This window comes from Panthera onca, chromosome C2 (genome assembly GCF_046562875.1).
Source record: "Panthera onca isolate mPanOnc1 chromosome C2, mPanOnc1 haplotype 2, whole genome shotgun sequence".
In the NCBI taxonomy this organism is placed as follows: domain Eukaryota; kingdom Metazoa; phylum Chordata; class Mammalia; order Carnivora; family Felidae; genus Panthera; species Panthera onca.
In genome coordinates this window covers 12670490-12694245 of record NC_138347.1, presented here as the reverse complement: position 1 = coordinate 12694245, position 23756 = coordinate 12670490, and the positions used below count along the sequence as shown (strand labels likewise).

The 23756-nt window shown below is 46.6% G+C and overlaps 1 protein-coding gene across 4 annotated transcripts in view; it reads right to left on the bottom strand.

The window, feature by feature from the left end:
• Positions 1-11586, bottom strand: part of URB1 (URB1 ribosome biogenesis factor) — an 84340-nt gene extending 72754 nt beyond the window's left edge. For all 4 annotated transcript variants that reach the window (XR_009612476.3, XR_009612477.3, XM_060640381.3 and 1 more), the window contains exons 1-5: positions 11334-11586; positions 7969-8108; positions 6972-7123; positions 5870-6002; positions 658-754 (exon numbers count right to left, since the gene is read on the bottom strand). Coding sequence is in view for 2 of the 4 variants with exons in the window: in XM_060640381.3 (XP_060496364.3) it covers positions 658-754; positions 5870-6002; positions 6972-7123; positions 7969-8108; positions 11334-11475 (664 nt within the window). In the remaining 2 variants the exon portion in view is untranslated. The remainder of the gene's footprint in view (positions 1-657; positions 755-5869; positions 6003-6971; positions 7124-7968; positions 8109-11333) is intronic.
• Between the last annotated feature and the right edge of the window lie 12170 nt (positions 11587-23756).

Here is a 23756-nt window from a genome sequence, read left to right as displayed (position 1 = left end):
AGGACTGGAGACCCGGCCACCCCGGGCCACAGGCACCGTGCTGTTCCTCCGACTCCCAGAGCTCTGGCAAGGACGCAGAACCTGCGCACAGAGCCTGGTATCACACCGAACACCTGCTACGTGCGAAGTGCCTTCCTTCTAGTGCCATCGTTCTCCGTCTTACTGAATCTCTCGATGAGGAGCAAGCAGCCCGAACAGGCTCTCGGGCCACAGCCACCAGAAGGTGGTCCAGCTAGACTTCTCTGAAGCTCCATTACCGATATTCTGGTAACACTCAGCAAGGCCACCGCAGTAACTAAACTTTAGTTTTCTGAAGTCAATTACTAAGGAGGGCCGGGCAGCCAGGGCTACGTATCTGTGCATGTTCTGGAGCCACAGAGCCTCCTTTGTTCGTACGCGAGTCTCAAGTTTGCATCTCTCCTTTGTCAGCACGTCGCCCAGCATTCCAGGTAGCCTGACAGGAATGCCTCTGTCGGTGCTCACGAGCGACATCAAAACCGCACCGACCGCGGCTTTGCCACACACGCGTCCAACATTCTAGTGTGTGCAGCGGCCGTAAAGGCTGCAGACTGCTCAACCTGGAAAAATGTTTTGCGGCAGATTTTCCAAAACACAATCGCCACCAGGCTTTGCTACGAGACAAAGAGGTGCACCTACCTTTCAACTCCAGCACCTGTGCTATCGTGCTGTCATCGCCGGCGATCAGAAAGGAGAGGGCGAACTGAATGTAGGCCAGCCGGACGTCGTGCACACCCTGGGGGGGCGAAGGAGACCACGTGTCACGTGCAGGAAGCAGGGACTTGGCGGCACGCACGCCCCTCCCGTCCCAATGGCACAGAGGCCTTGGGGCTTGTGCCGTCAGAAGGCTCAAAGTCTAAAACAATGGTCATGTCTCTATGGGAACATGGAACCTTTTCTCTGCTCTTCTCCCTCAATCTTCTGCTCTACTTTTCCTTGTCTTTCAAGCTGTTTGTAAATAGAAAAGAATGGGTAGGGGCACCTGGGTGGCTCAGTCGGTTAAGCGTCTGATTTCAGCTCAGGTCGTGATCTCACAGGTTGTGAGTTCGAGCCCCACGTCAGGCTCTGTGCTGACAGCTTAGAGCCTGGAGCCTGCTTCGAATTCTGCGTCTCCCATCTCTCTCTGCTCCTCCCCAGCTCACACGCTGTCTCTCTCTCAAAAAATAAAGATCAAAAAAAAAAATCTTTTTTAATAAAAAAATCAAAAAAAAAAAGAGAAGCATGGGTAAAGTTTGGCTGAGTCCCCTTCCCGGTCATAACGTAAACATTTTGGGTGACTGGACCACTTTGGTATGGAGCAGAAGATTCCCAGCCTGTCCAGACACCATCTACTTCACTTGCCAATGAAATAATATACGCATTTTTGAAAATCCAGAGCCAATGGAAAGACTGGTTCTGCTTCTGCCGACACCAATGAGGTGCTGTCTGGGTTTTATCAGGTATTATAAATTCACACCAGACACCGCGGCCCAGACGCTGCCCTGTTACCAACCCTGCGTGGCCTTCCTGGGACTGACATCTGCACTATTCTGCCGCGACCCAAGACAGAGGGCGTCCCCAAAGGAGGCCCACAGGCCATGACCAGTAGCCAACACTTCAGGGGAAGTCACGGGGGCCATCTGATCAGCTTTCCCTCCCGGTAATTTTAAGACACACGCGTGTCTCCTCATCGGGTTCACACGCCAGTAGTCATGCGGATCGCTCACCGGTTGTACCAGCAGCAGCTCATACGCTGGGATCCTCCACTGCTTCAACTGTCACCTCCTCCCTACTTGAGTTATCCCAAAGGTACCCTAATTGGTTGCCAGGAAATAAGTTAATGCACGGAGAATTAGTTCCCTGAATGCCCGCAAAGATTAAGAAGTCCGCCTTCCAGATGGTTCCATTCAGTAGTGGCAGGGTGGTGGTGGTGGTGGTGGTGGTGAGGAGGAGGAGGAGGAGGAGGAGGAGGAGGAGGAGGAGGAGGAGGAAGAGGCCAATGTCATTTACTGAGCACTCACTACACCGGACACTAAGTCAAAGGCTGCACATCTGTTACTTCATTTACTCCTCTGAACAACTTGAGGTGGAGACGCCTTCTACACCCATTTTACAGATGAGGAAACAGGCTTTAAAAACTCACTCAAGGACATGCAGCTACTAAGTGAGTACGTACTGGAACTGGAAAACAGGAAATAATTGTACAAACATACTGCCTCGTGCTCGACTTTACGTCTGACTGGACAAGTGCTTTCTCCTCCGAACTGCCACGGCATTTTCATCTTGCTTTTTCTCAATCTGCAAGGATCGCACTTGGAACCACCTAGGCCTCTACATGAGAACTGAATTAATTCTGTCTTGTTGTGTCGGGTGTCTGTTTCTTGGGGAGAAAAGAAAGGCCATCAGACCCCTACCCTGCAACATCCAGACGGAGGCCTTGCACATTCGCTGTCCTCACTGGGTCTCCACTTCCATCCATGCCCCACGGCATTTCAGCAAGACCCTCTCAGACCGATCCTGGTTTATTCCAAACACACTAAGCGCTGAAAATTATGCTCCCCATTCCGGGGACGACTCTGTGGGCCTCCTCACAAGACAGAGTTTGGGTACCACGGTCACTAAGGTCTTGAAAGTGAGCTGCTTTTCCTCAGCGTACCTGCAATGCTTTAGTGCCTTCAAAACACAACAATTCATGGTGTGCAAACAGCAGTTATATTCAAGACGCCATAATCTCGGGCTGAGAGACCACTCAAAGACGACGAAGATACCGTCCCTGTCCTCAGGAAGCTTAAAGGAGCCACCGCTCCCGAATTATCTAGATGCCTCGTTGAAAGAAACACATCAACTAACTCAAGCACAGTTAACTTGTTATCTCGACCCACGTGTGTCTCGTGTTCCGCAAGAATGCTGGTGAGATGCCAAAACTTGCCTGGTAAGTTTTAGCAGCTACGTGCTGCTAGCTGGCTGGCTGGCTGGAAAGGTTCTACAAGTTTGGGGGGGGTGGGGGGAGATGCCCACTTAAGTACTGGGAGTCAGGGCCCTGGAAGGTCGGTTGCAGTTATGTGCCACTCTGGATCCTTCCATCCTGCTTGTACACAGCAGCTGGACTAGATCCCCTCAAGGGTCCCCCCAGCAATGAATTTCGAACTGATATGGAAGTGGGTCCTCACCTCCTGGCCTCCATCTCGCATATCCCAGCCAGCCCCCAATTTCAGACCCCTGACTGTGAACACACCAAGATCACCCTAGGCACAGCGCGCACCCCCTCCAAGCAGCCACTGCCCTGCCTCCCGCTCACGCCCCCGACCAGACAGCCCCTCACCGTCCCCTGGGCCATTGCCCTCCGTCCCAGCAAGCTCCATCGGAGGCAAGAGGGCCGCATGCCCCATTCCTACTCTCTGACTTCACAGCGTTATTATCTTAGGAAGAAAGCATCCTGGGCTCTTTACGGCTCGTTCCGCAAAACGCTGTCTAAAATAGACCAAAACATATTTGGTAAAACTGCTCTCTGGCAAAGGATTTGAACAGTGCTTTCTTTGGCTGGATGAAAAATAACTCTTTTCACAAAGCTTTAAGAATTCCCTCCAAGATGCTAAAACACACTTATTAAGAAAAAATAGATCTGTAGATCTATCAGCTTCTTCAATAACCGAAGGGCATGAGAAAAAGGCTGGGGGGCGGGGCTTTGAGAAAACTCAAAGCCAGGGAAGAAATTTAAGAAACATACCCACCAAACACAATGGGTGGCCCTTGTCTGGATCCTGATCTGAATCACAAAGCGTAAAGACATTTCTGAGACAGTGGGAAAAACGGAGACCGAACTGGGCATTCACTGATACTAAGAATTGTGAGCAGTATTAGGTGTGGTGATGGTAGTGTGGTTTTTTTTTTAAAAGCTCATTTTTTGTTAAAGGTACACGCTGAAGTTTTTACAGGGAAATGCAGTTCCCGGGTGGGATCTGCGGCACTAGACCGTCCCGAAACAACCAAACATGTGGGAGAGGGGGCAGCGCCTGCAGCTGGAGGACAGGTAGGTGGGGATTCTCTGTGCTGCTCTCTTTTTTAATGTCCCTGACATCCCTATATGGGGAAAAAAAAATTAATGTCTAAAACCATTTCCTAAAACAAAACATTTAAGGTATGCCACAAAGTAAAAACACTCCATCTTAACGAAAATTCTCATTTTACAGACCGAGGAAACGTAAAATAAGTTGCCGAGACCCCGAGGTGAAGCGGGCGCGGCCTACAGCCGGGGTTCAGGCAGGGACGCCCCAGTCGTGTCTTGGTGGGTGGTCTGGGCACTGACATATTTTACTTAGGAGGCTGAGCTAGTTGAGGTCAAGAGAGAGGGAGTGGAAGCAGGGAGGGAATCTGATGGGTAATTACTGACAGGCTGACTGCCAGGTAAGACCAAAGAAGCATGACATCTGCCCTAATGTGCAAACGGCACGCAGATTCTTTTTAGAGATGCATTTAAATGTCAGGAGCCATCACTCAATGAACGGAATTTGTTGACACAGAGTATGTGAATAATTCACGGTACTAAAAAAAGAGAATCCGCGAGACACTAGACCTGGGATTTTTTTTTTTTCCCCTCAGGGAACACCTTGTTTGTAATTCCAGGAAAACCCTCAACACGGGGCCCAACCTCACCAAGCCATACAAGTTACTTGGTGTTACTATGATTAACCTTCAGTCTATTACCTGGAGGTGCGGAAACTCCGAATCCCTGAAGAGTTAGAGAACGAGGTGCGGAAGTAAATCACGCTCACGTGGCCCTCCACCTGGGCAGACAGGTTGCTGACCGTCCGTCTGCCGTCTGTGCTCGGGATGGGGGTGTGGAGAACGGAGCCCCAGCTGTCGATGGCACAGCCGTGCCAGCAGGGAGGGCTCACACAACTCTTTCCAGCTTCTGAGTCCTCAAACTTGTGCTTTCTCCTCAAGAACCTCTCTCAACCCAAGTGAAACTTCTAGGGCCACCAGGGAACTCTTATTTTTTTTTCATGTTTATGAGAGAGACAGACAGACAGAATGTGAGCAGGGGAGGGGCAGAGAGAGAGGGAGACACAGAATCCGAGGCAGGTACCAGGCTCTGAGCTGTCAGCACAGAGCCCGACGTGGGACTCGAACTCACAAACTGTGAGATCGCAACCTGAGCTGAAGTCAGACGGTTAACCGACTGAGCCACCCAGGTGCCTGGGAACTTTTTTTTTTTTTTTTTTTTTTTTTTAAAAACACAGCTCTCCTGAGGGGCATGTCCGACTTCGGCTCAGGCCATGACCTCATGGATTGTGAGTTCGAGCCCCACGTTGGGCCCACTGCTGTCAGCACAGAGCCCGCTTCAGTTCCTCTGTCTCCCTCTCTCTCAAAACTAAATAAACATTAAAAAAAAAAAAACAAAAAAAAAAAAACTCTCCTGAAAACCATTCACCCTTCCATTCTCTTTGGCACAGTCCAGCACCTACTCCTTATAAGACGTACAAACAGGAGGCACAAGAAACATTAAAAAGCCGTAAGTATCTTCCTTGATGATGCCACTTCCTAGTTGAAACTTCCAAGGGTTTTCTCCAAAATGGACAGAATAGGATCAGGACCGGGACACCCCACGAGGTACGTGGGAGGTTATTCCGTCTACTCTGTGAAGACGCTCACGAGCTATGTCATCCTCACGAGCCAGGAGGGCACGGCGATGCTGAGCCCCCAGAGAAGCCGTCCTCAGATGTCCCTGTCATCCAGGCTCTGCCGCACATACAGGCCTTCTACTCCGCCCACATGAAGACCAAGGTCGAAGAAAGGACAAGAAACAAACTGCTATGGCCCTCCAGAGAGCAAGGACACACACGGGAGGTACAAGACGCTGGGAGCTCCTCACCTTTGAATCCCTCTTGGTCGCCAGGGTGTACAAGGTCTTTTTATTCAAATCAAAATGGCTGCAGACGTCCCTGGCGGCCTCAGGACCCTGGGTCACCATGGCGGCCATCAGGTTGAGACAGGCTCGAGCCATCCTGTGGGAACATCAGGCACGTGAGGAAGAGCAGAAGCACAAAGCCACGTCACTGCAAAGCCAAGTGCACTCCGGGCTGTGCGGTCCGCTGTCCCCAAATCAGAAAAAGGAAGGAAACAGATGAGTAGGCATGCTTAAAAAAACAAAAACAAAAACAAAAAAACCCAAAACCAAAACTTCACAATCTCCAAATAAAGCTTAAAAACAGAGTCTGAAGAGGATGCAAGAATACAAAATGTGAGACACAAAGAAGATGGCAAGGTCTCTCCCCACTAACTCATCACATAACTGGGAGACCCGCGGCTCGTCCCCGCCACCGAGGGCACAGAAGACGTCTTCGGAGAGGGTGTCTCCAAAAGCAAGCTCTCAGCTGCCTTTCGGTTCCACTGCCCCCCAAAACCCGTGGTTGACTGCGTGCCTACCACACCCCAGGCCCCGTTCGAGGTGCTGGAAGACAGCATCTCATACGACACTCAAGGCCCCCGCCTGCATGCACCTTGCATTCCAGCAAAGGGAAGTGGACAGTCAACAGACGGACCTAGAACGTTACGTCAAATGTCTGGCTGCACGAATAGACCTGCAAATGGATACTTCTGCCTGCCAGCTAAAAGGACAGAAAGTGACAGTAAATGGAGGACAGTGGAGCAAGGCCTCCCTGAGATGACACTTCTGGACCACAGGGTCCTGAAGGAGAGAGGGAGGGAGACTGCGGTGACCACAAAGAGCCGCTAGGGCAGAAGGGCAGGAAACATAAAGAATGTCCAGAGTGTTCCCATAACAGCAAAAAGAACAGCAGCACCGGCGTGACAAGGATGAGTGGTAGGAGTCTACGGCGTGAGGGGCTGGCCCCAGGGGAAGGAGAGGCAGAGCCAGAGCTTTCCGAGGGAAGGAAAGGTCAAGAGCACTCCCAGAGAGCTGAACGCAGACCGAGCCCACGGCTGGTCTTGTCACATAACAGCGGGCAACTTACCTGTAGCCTGAGGCATACAGGGACTCACAGATGAGCTTCATGTGGCTGTTCAGCAGCTTTTTCACGATATTGGTTCCCACAACATGAAAATGGGAAAGGTCGCTCGCTGTCCGCAATAGTATGGCCTCAAAAACTTGAAATATTAATAGCATCTGCAAAGACAGAATTAAAATGCTTATGAATCAGCTCATTTCTGGTTTTCCTCTATACATACGCTCCTCCTGTCCTAGCCAGTCATTTAAAACCTTCAATGTGCAGGACGGGCCTGCTCAGGGTCCTCAGCCAAAGGCAGGAAGGTGACAGCTTCACAGGCTGCTCGGCAGACCCTCAGCTCTGGAATTAGTCCTGCTCCCACGGTCCAGCTAAGTGGAGAACTCTTCCCGGCTTATAATTACACAAAATGAAATGAAAAGAGCGATCTCTACTCATGACTGGACCTCCCTGCTCTGGGGATATTCAGGTCGACAGTCTTACAGCAATAACCCTGAGATTTCAACAGGTTCATAAATATCCCGAATTCTGAACCTCTCTGGAACCAGAAGTCTCGACTCAATATGTGTGTGCAATTATGACATGCGGCTTCTACCTATTTCCCTTTTGTCAAAACAAACCAACCATGTCAAGGGGGCGCCTGGCTGGCTCAGTTGGTGGAGCACGCGACTCTTGATCTTGGGGTTACAAGTCTGAGCCCCAGGTTGGGTGCAGAGATTGCTTAAAAACAAACCATGGCAAAACCAAGTGCATTGCGATTAAGGATCTATGGTCCTTCCCTCTGGTATCACTCACTAACATGAAGTTAGCACTTTCCATTAACATGCTTTAAAAAGTCATGATGCAAAATTGGATGTATTCCTATGACACAGGAACAAAACATAGTCTTCTATAGAAAGGTGATAATGTTCTGGAAATTTCTACCACATTTCTCTCCATCAAGCTCAACACCATAGTGGCGTGAACTTTGTCTTCTCTTCAGCAAGCCAGGTGAGGAATGACATACTTCACTTTCCGGCCGCTTCTCCCCGCTCAGGAGCTGGAAAATCTCTGCACATTCAACCGAAATCTTTATGTACCCTTCCACAACATCATACACGTCTTCCCTCGGTAGCTTCTTGGCAGCAGCGACAAATGCTTCCAAGGCTGAAATAAGAGTAATGTTCAAACGTTAACAGGGACGGTCTCCTTAGCAACAATCACAGCCGCCGCTGCGACAAAGGCAGATTTCCAGCATAAGCATCCAGGCGGCTGGAGGTGCCGCTCACCCGGAGGGAGAACACGGCAGCAATGCGGAGACGGGGCCATCCAGAGTTCTGACATGGCCTTTTCTCTATCTCCACCGAGGTAAAGGGGAACAACTTTCAAAGGAAGAGCTTTAGAGCCAAGCCTTCTAGGGGCAGGGATCCTCCCCACCGCTGACATCGATCCACTCCTGGGCACCCTCTGGGTCTAGACCAATCTAACCCTGAAGCTGTACACTCACCTCCATGAAGGGGGTAAAATCAGAGAACGGATAAAGAAAATGTGGCGCAGCTGATCTGTAGCTAAGTGTATATACAAGGAACTATTATTCAGCCAGAAGAGAGAAGGAACTCTGCCTTTTGCAACACGTATGGACCTTTGAGGGCACAGAGTGAAGTGAGTCAGAGAAAGACAAACGCTGTATGTTCTACTTATAGGTGGAACCTAAAAGAGCCAAACTCATACAAACAGAGAGCAGAATGGTGGGCAGGGATTGGGGGGGGGGGGGTTGGAGAAATGGGGAGATGTCAGTCAAAGGGTACAAACTTTCAGCTATAAAGATGAGTACATTCTGGGGCACCCGGCTGGCTCAGGAGGTAGAGCATGCAACCCTTGATCTGGGGGTGGAGAGTCTGAGCCCCACATTGCGGCCAGAGTTTACTTAAAAGAAAAAAAATAATGAGTAAGATGAGTAAGTTCTGGGGATCTAATGTACAGCATGGTGACTGTAATTAACAGTACTGTAGTATATACTTGAAGCTTACTGTGGTAATCATTTCACAGTATATGTGTGTCATCATCTCACTGTACATCTTTTTAAGTTTTTCTATTTTGAGAGAGGAGAGAGCATGTGCGATGGAGGAGCAGATAAAGAGGGGGAGAGAGAATCCCAAGCAGGCTCCACGCTGTCAGCGCAGAGCCCGACACAGGGCTCAATTTCACGAACCTGAGGTCATGACTTGAGCCAAAACCACGAGTGGGATGTTTAACTGACTGAGCCACCCAGGCACCTGTCATCGTACATCTTAAACTTACATCAGTTATGTCAATCGTGTGTCAATAAAGCTACATAAAAAGACAACCCAAAAATAACAACAAAAAAACCTTTCCTAATGCCTGGATGAAATCAAAACCCCCAACATCTATCAATTCTACTTCTCTGATCTGTCAGGAGATCGTGTCACAGGAAGCTATGAGAACACATCAAAAGGGAGACAGAATCCAAGAGAGAGACCAGATTCAAACACAAATTCAACACAATCTCATACAACGGATTCACACTTTCACCCACTGACTTCAGCTTCGCCGCATCTTCCAACTACCTCATCTGTACCCACTGCCCGTCAACCCGAGTTTCTTTTCTTTTAAATTTTTTTTTTTAACGTTTTATTTATTTTTGAGACAGAGACAGAGCATGAACAGGGGAGGGGCAGAGAGAGAGGGAGACACAGAATCGGAAGCAGGCTCCAGGCTCTGAGCCATCAGCCCAGAGCTCGATGCGGGGCTCGAACTCACGGACCGCGAGATCGTGACCTGAGCTGAAGTCAGCCACTTAACCACCTGAGCCACCCAGGCGCCCCTAACCCGAGTTTCCTTCTGAGACCTGTTCAACTGCAGCACCTGAATGCCATGGAGCTGCCTGAGCAAAACCGTGAACACGTACATGAATACAATCTTTCAAATAACTAAGCATGCTCTTTCTTCTGCCAGAATGGTTCCTGTCCCTGTTCCTACCCCAACCTACAACTCCGCTGAAAAGCCACTCCCTCTGGGGAGACCTCTTTGAGCCCCCAGATTAGGTCTGAGGACTGAAGGCCCTATGTACCCCTCCTTTGGAGGACCGGTACTTGGAACTCTTCATATGTAATTATATTGATTGACACCTGCCTTCTCCACCTCACTATTCATGTGCTCCAGAATGGCAAGGCCCAGGTCTGATTTTTTACTCACCATTGTATCTCTAGCACATCACAGCCCCTAGTAAATAACGCAGAAATGAACGAATGACTGAAATGTAGCACTCTGAGCTAAAGCAGGTATCATCTTCAAAGCACTGGCTGGCAGTTGCAGGCATCAAATGTTTAAAAACACAATTTATGGGAGGACAAATTGTTAAGTGGGGCTATCCTGGCCATCAACTTAATAATCTCTTTAACCAGGGAGAAATGCTGTCACTTCTATTTTGACACACTACCAGTGCTCTCACATACTAGCATATTCAATTGTTGGGGCTCCTGGGTGGCTCAGGAGTGGCTCAGTCACTTAAGCAGCCGACTCCGGCTCAGGTCATGATCTCACAGTTAGTGGGTTTGAGCTCCAAGATGGGCTCTGTGCTGACAGCTCGGAGCCTGGAGCCTGTTTCAGATTCTGTGCCTTCCTCTCTTTCTGCCTCTCCCCTGCTCACACTGTTTCTCTGTCCCTCAAAAATAAATAAACACCTTAAATTTCTTTAAAAAATTCAATTGCATTTTTTTCCTCTTAACCTACATACTTTTCCAATGGATTACAAGAGGTTGTGAAGCGTGATCACACTTTTCAGAAAGTGAAATTACAGAATCTGTCCCGTATTGGTCACTAGTCCAGTGACTAGACCAGTTCCATATTGGTCAACTGACCAGTCCCTGGGACGCTTCATGCGGTAGTTTATTACATGTCATCGGATCAGCGTAAGTGTTGGGGGCTCAAAGCTCTTGAAAATAGCGCTGACGGCCACAGAACCAGCAAACTGTCTCAATGAATGGCCCCGAGCTGACTCACAGTTGGGACTCGGCAAGTATACATATATGCTTCTCTGACAATTGCAATAGAGGTTTTAGAGGTTGCTAAGGAATGCCGCCCGGCCAAAGGAGGCGTGCAGTCGCGTAGAACTGTCACGACCGAGCAAGGCGGATTCCACCAGCTGACAGCCCAGGGCAAGACAGTGCAGCGCGCGGCCCTACAGCTGCCCCGGCCGCCCGGGACCCTGGACGCCGGAGCACCGGGGCCACGGTTTCCCGTCTGCAAACCGGAAGGCCCGGCTCTGAGACTCCGGGACCGAACAGTGCACAGAGGAGGGCTGAGCCTGGCACGCGGCCGCGACCCGCCTCGCCCGCACGTGCTCCCCGCCCCGGCCAGCTCCGCACTCACCCGGCTCCGCGCCCTGCGGACCCCGCAGCTCAGCCTTGAAGCGCACGCCCGTGAGCTCTTCGGAGCGGGCCCGCTTGGCTGCGCCCGCGCGGAGAGCCGTGCTGTCCTGGCCGCCCGCGGCCTTCCTCTTGGGGACCCCCATGGCCGAGAGGGGAGGGGCGCGCCGGGATCTACACAGCAGGAAACCCGGCAAGAGGACGCGCGGACAGCGGAGTACAACCTCGGCGTGCCAGGTGCCCACACGTGCGCAGGAAGGGGCGGGACCGGCGGAAGGGGCGGGGCCTCAGTGGGAGGTCGGGGCGGGCCTGCGCGACGGGGCCGACGGAAGGGGCGTGGCCTGTGGCGGGGCGGGGCCTGAACCAGGGCTGGCGGCCGGGAAGCTAGACCCCGTTCGGGGAGGTGCTGCAGGCGCCGAACCCCGAGGTTTCTCCTGTTTCTGTTGTTCACGCTGGCTCGCTCGCTACTTAGGACGAACCGACACCGCCCTGCCACAATGAGGAGGAGCCCTCCTGCCCCCAGCGGCTCTCTCGAGGGTCTTGGCGGGTGGAGCCCCCGGGTTCTCCATTCCCTGGGGGCACGAGCTCCGGTGCTAAGCGGCCGCACAGTCCGATCAGTTCTCGACCTGGGGCGCCCTGACCCTGCCGGTAGAAGAACTCTCTTGTCAAACAACGGGCTTCGATGCTTTCCCTATTTAACGGCCTTCGGGTTGGCCGGGAGGGTGGACGCCCCTGGCTAAATGCCAGGCGGGCTTGAGCGGGAGGTCTTCCTCTGGCACCTGGGCCGAGGGTCGTGCAGGTGCCCTTAACTCTGACCGCACCTTGTCTCACAGCCCGAACCAGACTTGTCTGGTGGGATGTCGCCCCATACTGGCTTCCATCCCAGGCTTCCCCAAACTAATGGGAGGACGTGAGCCCTTCTGGCCAAGCAGGTGCGAGGAGAGACGTAACTTCTGTGAAAACCCTTCGTGAACAGTGCAGCGGCTTCCACATCCAAGTTCCCGTCCTTGAAATGGAGCCAGCAGAGCCAGCCCTACCTAATCTTTGGGGCTGTCCTGAGCTGAGAAAGTGATACATTGTGTATGAAAAACTGCTTTGACGGGGGACAAAAAGTTCTGCGTTCTTGTAAGATGTCAATGACTTGAGAGCCGAATTAAATGCTTTGCAGTAAAGTGGAGGTTTAAATGAGTAAGTAAAAACTTAAAGTGGCTGAGAAATGTGTGGATGGGTGCTTCAGACTCAGTCAGCCTAGTGCCATGAGTCACTGATGCCAGATCCCTAACCCCACTCGTTCATGTATCAGGCTTACCAAACTTTCAAGTAGTAAACTTCCAAGTAGGGACATGGCTTTCTATATTAAAGGACTTCATGGAGAGAAAGGGCTTTATTTGTCCCGAAGAACACTCTGCTCTGTTAAAGATAAACACCACTGCCCCCATGACATTCTAAGCTGGTATCCTTTATGGGGCTATTGCACTTGCTGTTTCTTCTGAAACTCTGCCCAGACCTCACATGACTCATACTTTCCTTTCATGTGGGCTCTTCCTATCCATCTTTCACTCCCCTTCTTCTCACCCTCCTCTATTTTCCTTTATTGCCTTTTTTTAAAAGTTTATTTATTTATTTATTTATTTGGAGAGAGAGTGGGCGCCAATGGGAGGAGGGGCAGAGAGAACGGAGAGAGATAATCTCAAGCAAGCTCTGCACTGTCAGCACAGAGCCCAGTGCAGGAGTCGATCTCATGACCGGTGAGATCATGACCTGAGTCAAGATCAAGAGTCAGACACTTAACCAACTGAGACATTCAGGTGCCCCTCAATTTTTAAAAATATACTTCCAAATCCACTCAGGAAGTCTGCACTGATCCTGGTACAAGAGCCATGTTCTCAATAAACATGTGTTATGTCAATGACCAGAATCTTAGACTAGACCACTCAAAATACAAGGTTATTGAATTGACGGCCCTATTCTTTGAACAGCAAAATGTAGCAAAATCCACACCCAACTTAGAGAATAAAATATCAAATGATAATTTCAAGGGTATTATGGAGACTGGTCTACCTACCGTCTTCTCATTACACAGAAATTTTAGAAAATATAGAAAATTTGAGTAACAACAATATATTCATGTTGATAGTAATAGAACTTTATACCCATGAATAGAGAATATATGTTCTTTTGAAATAACATTGAAAGACATAAAATTGACCATGTTCTAGGCCACAAAAGAGGCCCCCACAAATTTTTTAAAAAATCAACATTTACAGACCATGTTCTCTAGCCACCAAGCAATAATTTAACCTTGATAATAAGAAGATAGCGTTTTGTTTTTTTTTTAAATCCCATAAGGCTGGGAGGGAGAAAAAAATCTAAGTAATCCTTGGAAACCATCTGGAAAATCATGAAAGATTTGGAATGCAACAAAAGGAACACTTTATACAGCAAAATCTGCGGGACACAGTTCTTAGAGGAAAATTTATAGCTTAAAATATTTTTGTCAGAAGTCAAGAAAAATTGAAAACAAATGAGCTAATAATACATGTTCAAATGAAGAATTGGAAAAAGTACAACAGAAACAGCCCAAAGATAGAAGAAGGGAAAAGAAGCAAAGATGAGGAGAGAAATCAATTACAAAGAGAATTTTAAAAAAAACAAACACTAAACTAAAGAATATCCAGAAACCAAAAGCTATTTGTTTTTGTTTTTTAGATTAAGTAAGCAAAACTGGCAGGATTTTAAATAATAAAGAATATTAGAAACACCTATCCCCAAAACTTTCAAAACTGAAAGAAATGGATACATTTCTAGAAAAAGCAAACGTACCAAAACTGGCACAAAAGGGACCAGAAAATTTGAATAGACCAACAATCATTAAATAAAATGACATGATAATCAAGCCTTTCTCAAGATACAGATAATTTTTAGGTAAATTCTACCAATCTTTTAGGAAACAGATAATCTTTATCTTATTCAGTTTGCTCCATAAAACAAGAGAGAAGGAAAGTATCCCAGTGTCTTTTTTGAGGCTAATAGAACTTAAATACAAAACTAGCTAAGGGTAACACAAAGTGAGAAAATGATGGGCTAATCTCACTTGTGGACATACATATGTGTAAATAACATATTAGCCAACCTGAACCAACACTGTACTTAAAAAAACAAGGGACACCTGGGTGGCTCAGTCAGTTAAGCATCTGCCTTCTGCTCAGGTCATGATCTCACGGTTTGTGGGTTCGAGCCCTGCTTCAGGCTCCGTGCTGACAGCTCAGAGCCTGGAGTCTGCTTCAGATTCTGTGTCTCCCTCTCTCTCTCTGCCCCTCCCCTGCTCACACTGTCTCTCTGTCTCTCAAAAATGAATAAACATTTTTTTTTAATTGAAAAAAAAAAAAGAAATACAAGGATGGTTTAATATCATGTCTGTCATTAACCACATCAATGGATTAAAGGAGAAAAACAAGTTATTATCTCAATAGATGGGAAAAGGCATATTGTTTTGAAAAAAAAAGGTTTTTTGAAATCTATTTTTTGAAAAAATCTATGATTTATTAAATTCACATAAAACTAGGAATAGAAAAAACTTGATAAAGGCTCTATGTCCCAAAGCCTGCAGCAATCATCAGGCGTAATGGAAAAACTGTAGACGCACTTGAATTGTGACGGGGGACAATAGGAAAGATAGGGATACCCACTGTTTATGCTACTGTCTATTACTAAAGATCTTGGGTGATGAGATGACGTAAGACAAAAAAGATGAAAGAATGAAAAGAGATAAAACTGTCATCTAGTTAGAATATTCAACAGAAATAGTAACTAGAGTTTCACAAGGTTGTCAGATACGAGGTTAAATTACCAAATCAGTATCGTCACCTCTACTTTAGCAGTAGCTAATTTAAAAATGTAATAGAAAACAAGACACCATTCACAAAGGGGAGTGGGGGAAACCAGTAAATTATCTCAGAATTAAACTAAAAAAGAGTGCACAGCATGTTTAAGGAGAACATTGTAAAAGATTTGACTAAATAAAGAGACATGCTGTGTTTGTAGAAGAAAGTCTTCATGTTGCAAATTTGTTAACTCTTCCTAAATCAAACTATAAAGCCATTGCCATTTCAATCAAAATTAGGAAACTCAAAAAATCATGATGACTTTGTACGGGAAGATAAAGGTCTGTGAATGGCTAAGCCAAAAAGAATAAGGAGATCTTCCTTATCATGTATGAAGACATATGTCAAAGTTTTAATAATCAAATTCTACAGGGAATGGTAAAAGACTAGACAAATAGCCCAGTGGAACAGAATATAGACTCAAAAACAGATCCGTGTTACGGCGATATGGGTTAACAACTCTGAAACTGCTTTTCATGTATCCTGGGGTTGAGGAAATCAGTAAATGGATGGGAGAAGATGTGGGCCACGCTTCCCACTACTGGAAAGGAAAGTTACCTATGGTCGAGAAGGTTGGGCTAGAATGAACCCCGTAGGACTGGATTAGAGTTAGAGACATCAGTATGATCTCATGTTTAGCTTAATGTAAACAGAGATGGATAGATACTGAAATAAGTACATGGGTGCATTCTACCTGGGTTGGTACATACGCATATATTTTTTAGTTCTGTTCACTGAAGGGGCCGGTAGTAATTAGCATACCCAGTGCCCGGAACTTGGGGTTTAATACCATTATCAAATAAAAGGAACCATGACTCCTTGGAGAAGTGGCTGATTCTAAGGTTGGGACAGAACACACATAAAATAAGCCTAGAGCATCTTGTAGTACCATAAAGTACAAAATGCTGGAGAAAAAAAAAATAGCAAGGGAGAGGGAATATGTCAGAGGGACACAGGAACCAATCGGAAATAATTCCCAATAAAATAATATGAGTGACTAAATAATGAATATAGTATTCGATTATCACCTAAGGTATAAAATAAGTATACGTAAGTCTATATAATATAAAATGATATAAAATGATATAATATAAAATGATATAAAAATGATTGCAAAAATAAATTAATTGGGGAGAAAATCTTCCTTACAAACCAAGTTTCCTTACAAATCTTTCTTATACAAGTAATCCAAATAATATACGTAGATACTCCCTGTTCCAAGAAATGGAAATTCACACTCTCCCTTCTCCTCCACCAGTGTAGACGTACTGAGTAACTTCCAAAGATTAGATTAGGAAAGAGGGAAATTGGTGCTTTATTGTGGAGAAACACGGTAAACACTACCTTAACTGCGTGATCAAGGCTAACATCACCAGTGATAAGTTCTGTTGCTATCTTGTCCCCTTGCTGTGATATGATGAGAAGGACATCACCTTCGCAGTTTCTTTCCCCAAACCCATAACCCAGCCCTGTCACATGAAAGATGTCAAATAAATCTAAATTGAAGGACAGTCTAAAAAATACATCACCTGTGCTCTTTCAAACTGTCAAAGCCATGCAAAACAAGGAAAGATTTGGAAATTGTCACAGATCGGATGAGATTCAGGAGATACGATAACGAAAGGCACTGTGATACCCTGGGCTGGATCTGGAACAGAGAAAAGACCCTGAGAGAAAAGCTGGTGAACTACAAATAAAGTCGGGAGTTTAGTTAATACCAGTGTACGCATGTGGGTTCTTAGTTTTATCGAACGTATCGTAGAAGTGTGACAAATACAGATATTAGAGGGAACTGGGTGAGAGTATACAGAATCCTTCTCTTTTCAACTTTTCTGTAAATCGAGAATATTCCAACATAGAAAGTTTATCCAAAACAAAGACCTATGCCTATGCACATATAGCAACTTGGTGCATGGTGACGATGACACCCCTTTTTTGTCACGGGTTGGCCACCAGAACAGAGGTGTGGTGAAAACCACCGCTGAATCTCAGCCAAGTGGGAAGGGAAAGATTCCTATCAGCAGGGTCATCATCGGACGTGTAGATTCAGGCAAGTCCACCACTACTGGCCGTCTGATCTACACATGTGGTGGGATCAACCAAAGAATCATTGAAGAATTGAAAAGGAGGTTGCTGAGATGGGAAAGAGGCCCTTCAAGGTGCCTGGGTCTTGGATAAACTGAAAGCTGAACCTGAGTTGGTATCACCACTGATAGCTCTCCACAGAAACTGGAGACAAGTATTACGTGACCAGCGTTGATGTCCCAGGACACAGAGACTTTATCAAAAACGTGATCGTGGCACATCTCGAGCTGACTGTGGGATTGTTGCTGTGTCGGTGAATTTGAAGCAGTATCTCCAAGAACGGGCAGATCTGAGAGCGTGCCCTCAGGCTTACACACTGGGCGTGATGCAACTAATTGTCCGTGTTAACAAGGTGAATTTCTTCAGCCAGAAGAGGCATGTGGAAATCGCTAAGGAAGTCAGCACCTACATTTAAAAAGTTGGCTATAACCCTGACATGGTAGCCTCGGTGCCAATTTCTGGTTGGAATGGTGACAATGTGCCGGAGGCAAGTGCTAACATGCCTTGGTTCGAGGGGTGGAAAGTCACCCCCAAAGATGGCAATGCCCGTGGAACCACGCTGCCGGAAATTCTGTATTGCGTCTGCCACAACTCATCCAACTGGCAAGCTCTTTTGTCTGCCCCTCCAGGATGTCCACAAAATTGGAGGTGCTGGTACTGTCCCCGTGGACCTAGTGGAGTCTGGTGTTCTCGAACCTGAGATGGTGGTCGGTCACCTTTGCTCCAGTCAACATTACAACTGAAGTCAAGTGCGTTGAAATGTGCCATGAAGCTCTGCCAGGAGCTCTTCCCGGGGACAACAGGGACTTCAATGCCAAGGACGTGTCTGTCAAAAATGTTCATCACGGCAACCTCGCTGATGACAGCAAAAATGACCCACCAATCTAAGCAGCTGGTGGTGTGACCCAAGTGACTATCCTGAACCATCGAGGCCAAATCAGTGCTGGCTACACACCTGTGCTGGATGGTCGCGTAGCTCCCACTACTTTGTGAATGTGCTGAGCTGAAGGTGATTGATGGCTGTTCAGGGAAAAAGCTGGAAGATGGCTCCAAAGTCTTGAAATCAGTTGATGCAGCCATTGTTGATATGATTGCTGACAAATGCATGTGTGTTGAGAGCTTCTCTGACTACCCTCCTTTGCGTTATTTTGCTGTTCCTGACATGAGAGAGACGGTGATGTGGGTGCCATCAAAGCAGTGGCCAAGAAGGCTGCCGGAACTGGCAAGGTCACCAAGTCTGCCCAGAACATTCAGAAGGCTAAATGAATACAAACCTGAATACGTACCACCCCTAAATTAATCAGTGACGGGAGAACAGTCTCAGAACTGTTTGTCCCACTTAGCCATTTAAATTTGGTGCTAGGGGTACCTGCGTGGCTCAGTCAGTGAAGCGCCCAATTTTGATAAAAAGCAAGTACCGAGAAAAAACAACATAGGGCAGAAAATAAAGATGGCAGTGTCCAATCTGATTTCAAGGTTGGAGAGTTAGTGACATGCCCAACAGGTGCACATACCTCACTAGCAAATATTGGTGGTTAGATAAGAACAAAATAAAAATGGATTTTTTGGGGGGGAGGGCACCTGGGTGGCTCAGTCGGTTAAGTGGAAGACTCTTGATTTCAGCTCAGGTCATGATCTCACAATCGTGGGATCAAGCCCCACGTCGAACTCTGTGCTGAGCGTGGAGCCTGCTTAAAATTCTCCCTCTCTCCCTCTGCCCCTCTCCCCTGCTCACTCTCTCTTGAAAACAAAAACAAAACATTTTCTTTCAATAAATGTGTGTTTTTTTCAAACAACTACTTAATTGTTGGAACATAAATACTTATTAAGTTTGGATCTAGCTACTTAACAAACAGAGCAGTTCAGATTTTTGTTTGTTTTGACCTAGAGGCTCTACGCAAAATCACTGAGACACTCAGGACACCATGAACTGAAAAAGTTCTGGAATCTCTGCTCTATACCCTTAATTGGAAATCACTTCTGTTGATTCTGAATTCCTGTCAATGGACTTGTGTTTGTTTTCCTTTTGGTAGCTTTACCCTTTTTCTTGGGAACGATAATTTAAATTAAAACCATTTTTTTTAATACCCATGTTCATTATTCACAGTAACCAATGTGGTGTAAGCCACCTAAGTTCCATGGATAGATGACTGGATAAACAAAATGTGGTATGTCCATACAATGGAATATTAGCCCACATCAAAAAGAAGAGAAATTCCGACATTTGCTACAACATGGATGAACGTTGAAGACACTATACTAAGTGAAATAAGTGAGTCACAAAAGGGCAAATATTGTATGATTCCACTCATATGGGCTACCTAGAGTCGTCAAAGCATTAGGCACAGAAAGTAAAATGGGAATTGCCAAGGACTGAGGAGAGGGAAAATGGGGAGTTCGTGTTTAACGTGCATAGTATCTCACGGTTTTGGAGAATGAAAAAGTTCTGGAGGTGGATAGAAGTGATAGTGCTTAATACCACTAAACTATACCTTTAAAAATGGCTAAAATGTAAATGTTGTGTGATGTGTACTTTGCCACAATAAAAAAAATTTATTTTTGGAGGTCGTGGGCTCCTGTCACCATTACTAAGAAAAAAATTAAGATTCTAGCCTACAGAGGGCGCCATTGACAGTTCCTGGCGGCATTTCTTTGTCTGGCAAGCAGTAATTGAACCTCCTGAAGCTCCAGCTTTCTCCTTTCCCGGAGCCTGTGCAACAGTCCTGGGCCCCCCGGCCAATCCCTCACCTCCCTGAGACTTTTGCTGAAGGGTTTTTACTGCTGTTGACCAAGGGGGAAACCGACCATCCCCTTTTCTTCTTTAGGGGAGAGACGATGTCACTAGAGGTGGTAATGGGGTACATACATACGATGGAATGTTCCTCAGCCATGAGAAAGAAGGAAATGCTGACACATGCTAAGGCACGGATGAATCTTGAGGACATACTGCTACGTGAAATGGACCAGTCACAAAAGGGACAAATGCTGTATGATTCTGCTTATATGAGCATCTGAATTAGTCAAACTCCTAAAGACAGAAAGTAGAATAGTGATTGTCAGGCCCCGGGGTGGGGGGGGGGGGGGGCAGGGCGGGGAGCGGGGAGTTAGTATTTAATGGGAATGGAGTTTCAGGGTTTCAAGATGGAGAGTTCTGGAGATGGAGGGAGAGACGGTTTCACAACTATGTGAACGTACTTGATGTCACTGAACTTTGCACTTACAGAATGGTTAAGACGTTAAATTTTATGTCATGTGCGTTTTATCACCACAAAAGTAATATCTATCTAAGTATATTTATATCTATATCTACGGTGCCAGACCTTTGAAGCTTTGAAGAGCTGGTGTCAGATTTGGCTGCCATTTTGAAGGAAAGCCTGGTCCCAAGAACTCGGGTGTATCATCACAGAGGGTTGGGAACAGGGACACTTCCAGGCAGAGGAAGAGGGTGAGGAGGTGAGCCAAGCCTGAGGAGACTGACAGAGAGGATCAGAGGTGGGGGGAAGAGGGGAATAGTCAAAAACCAGAATTGGGGAGAGTGTCCTAGTCAGTTCACAGGAAAAGGAAAACTAAATTCTGCTATTTAAACCCATTCCAGGGTCCCACCAGGGGACCAGGGGCACTGTTATTGAAAGGAACAAGTTGGAAAACATTTTAATTATAGTCTAAGAAGGAAAAGTGTATTTGATCACGAAGACATTCCCAGGGGTTCAAATGGGAATCAAACACTGTCTTCTGCTCAATAAATAATAATACACTAAGTCCATTAAATGGTTACACTTATTACCATGGCTACCACCTATGAGACCTCTACTCTGATTAGTCTTTCAGCTACATTAGCTCTAAACGGCACCACCTTCCACTAGAGTCCATACTGGCAGAGCTAGGATTCGAACCTGTGTGCGCAAACTCCGAGCACAAAACCCATACAATTCACCATTGCCTTAGGTTGTGCCAGCCTGCAGGGCAAGCTTAGTTTATGTGCTTCTTTCCAGCATACTACAGTTTCCTTCTATCAGCACACTTTCCTTTCTGATGGCAGAGAACTAGGGAGGGAGGGTGCCTGGTCCCCAACAGGGAAGGGAGGAGGAGACAAGAGGGTGGAGAGGCGGTTAGGGGTCCCTGGAGCAGACTAGGGTCTCTCTCAGGCAGATCTGGCTTCCTGTAGCGCTTGCTAGAAGGCAGCAGGAAAGCCTTAGAGCTTCCATGGGAACCCAGCACCTTCACATCTTGCGGGGGAAGGGTCTGCTCCCCTTCAGGAACTGAGTTTACTGCTTTGCATGTTTGGGAATTTTCACCCTGAAAACTCCCACGGATCAGATTCCAATCAATCATCCACAATGCTCCAAGAACCCCCAGAAGTTTGCTTGTGCTGTTTTTTTTTCTTTAAGAAAGAGAAAAAATATGATTCACATAGAAACAAACAGCATATACAAAAAAAAAAAAATGAATGAAAATATGTATTTGAGAAAACATCAAGGAATGTCAAGGAATCAGTATAGACTTAGCCCAATTTTCTGAAATTCCACATCTAATTTAAATAGGCTATGGGCTTTTAGAGCCACAATGGACTTTATGGTCCAAGCTTTTCATTTTGCAGATGTCGAACAATGAAGGCAGGGAGGTTAAATGCCTCCAGGCATGGCAATGTAGACATTATTGCCCTTGATGCCTTTGACTTTGAATGGACTGTCATACAGACATCAGTTCTGCACACATATTCTTTTTTTTTTTTTTTCTCATTTATTTTTTTTTTTTTATTTTTTAATATATGAAATTTACTGTCAAATTGGTTTCCATACAACACCCAGTGCTCATCCCAAAAGGTGCCCTCCTCAATACCCATCACCCACCCTCCCCTCCCTCCCACCCCCCATCAACCCTCAGTTTGTTCTCAGTTTTTAACAGTCTCTTATGCTTTGGCTCTCTCCCACTCTAACCTCTTTTTTTTTTTTTTTTTTCCTTCCCCTCCCCCATGGGTTTCTGTTATGTTTCTCAGGATCCACATAAGAGTGAAACCATATGGTATCTGTCTTTCTCTGTATGGCTTATTTCACTTAGCATCACACTCTCCAGGTCCATCCATGTTGCTACAAAAGGCCATATTTCATTTTTTCTCATTGCCACGTAGTATTCCATTGTGTATATAAACCACAATTTCTTTATCCATTCATCAGTTGATGGACATTTAGGCTCTTTCCATAATTTGGCTATTGTTGAGAGTCTGCACACATATTCTTAAAGGCCTCCTTCCACAGGCTTCTGGGCCCAAACATTCCCTACACAACCTTCCTAGTGCACCCCCCAGCTTTCAGTTTTAGTGAGCAGGCTCTTTGCTATTGATGTGGCTCTTTGGTGCCAGCTCTATAAACAAACCACCATTTGTTGCTTTCTAAAAATAAGCCTTTTTAGCTCTGGACAACATTCGGCCTCACTCTGCTGAGCTGAAAGGTTGGTTTCTTTGAGGCTGACAAATGGTGGCTTATGTCTTCTGAGGACGGCTACAGCCTGTCTTTGTTGAAAGCCCAAAGCCTTACCTTGATGGCCGAGGAGAGAGGTCAGGCTCAGGACTGGAGTCTGAGGACATGGCACAAAAACAGCCTCCAAAATAGGCTTGCCTCCGTGGAGAGGGAAGTAGCCAGGGTCTCCAAAGGAAGGAAAATAGGAATGTTCCTTAGAGCTGGAAAGAAGGGGCAGGATTGCTTCAAAAGAAGAAGAAGAAAAAAGGCACGGAACTTACAGTGTCCTGCACAGGTGCCTTTCACCCAGAATAAACGTGGCAGGTGCAGAGGCAGTTCTCACATGCGTGCAAGGAGGGTCAAGACTCTCCAATGGTGCCATGGCATAGAAAGGAACACTGTTACTCCATACCAGCATCCACCTGCTTCCTGTGTCTTTGTAGGTTTCTTTTAATGTTTATTTATTTATTTTGAAAGAGAGAGAGACTCCCAAGCGGGCTCCGCACTGACCGCACTGTCAGCGCAGAGCCTGATGCAGGGCTTGAACCCACAGACCGTGAGATCACGACCTGAGCCAAAACCAAGAGTCAGACGCTTAACAGACTGAGTCACCCATGTTTGTCTTAATGCTCTGCTATCACGATCTTGAAACTCTTAATTATTTTTGAATACGAAGCCCTCGCTTTCATTTTGCATTAGACCAGTAAATGACGCAGTTAGTTGGTCCTGGTCAGTACATATCTCAAAGGGCTGCTGTGAGTATTGACATTTAAGGAGCACTGTTGTTTGGCTCATTCTCCTCGGACTACATTTGCTTTGATTCCGGCTCCCGCAGTAGTGCTGAATTACCCAAGTGGCTGTGATTACTTGTGATTTTTTAAATTCCATCATAGGAGAAAGAGTTCAGGGGAAAATTGTCTTAGTGGAAAGGTTGCTCTTCATGCCCCAGATTGATTTTTACGAGTTTCCTTGTCTTTGAAGTGGGTGCTTTCTTCCCATCTT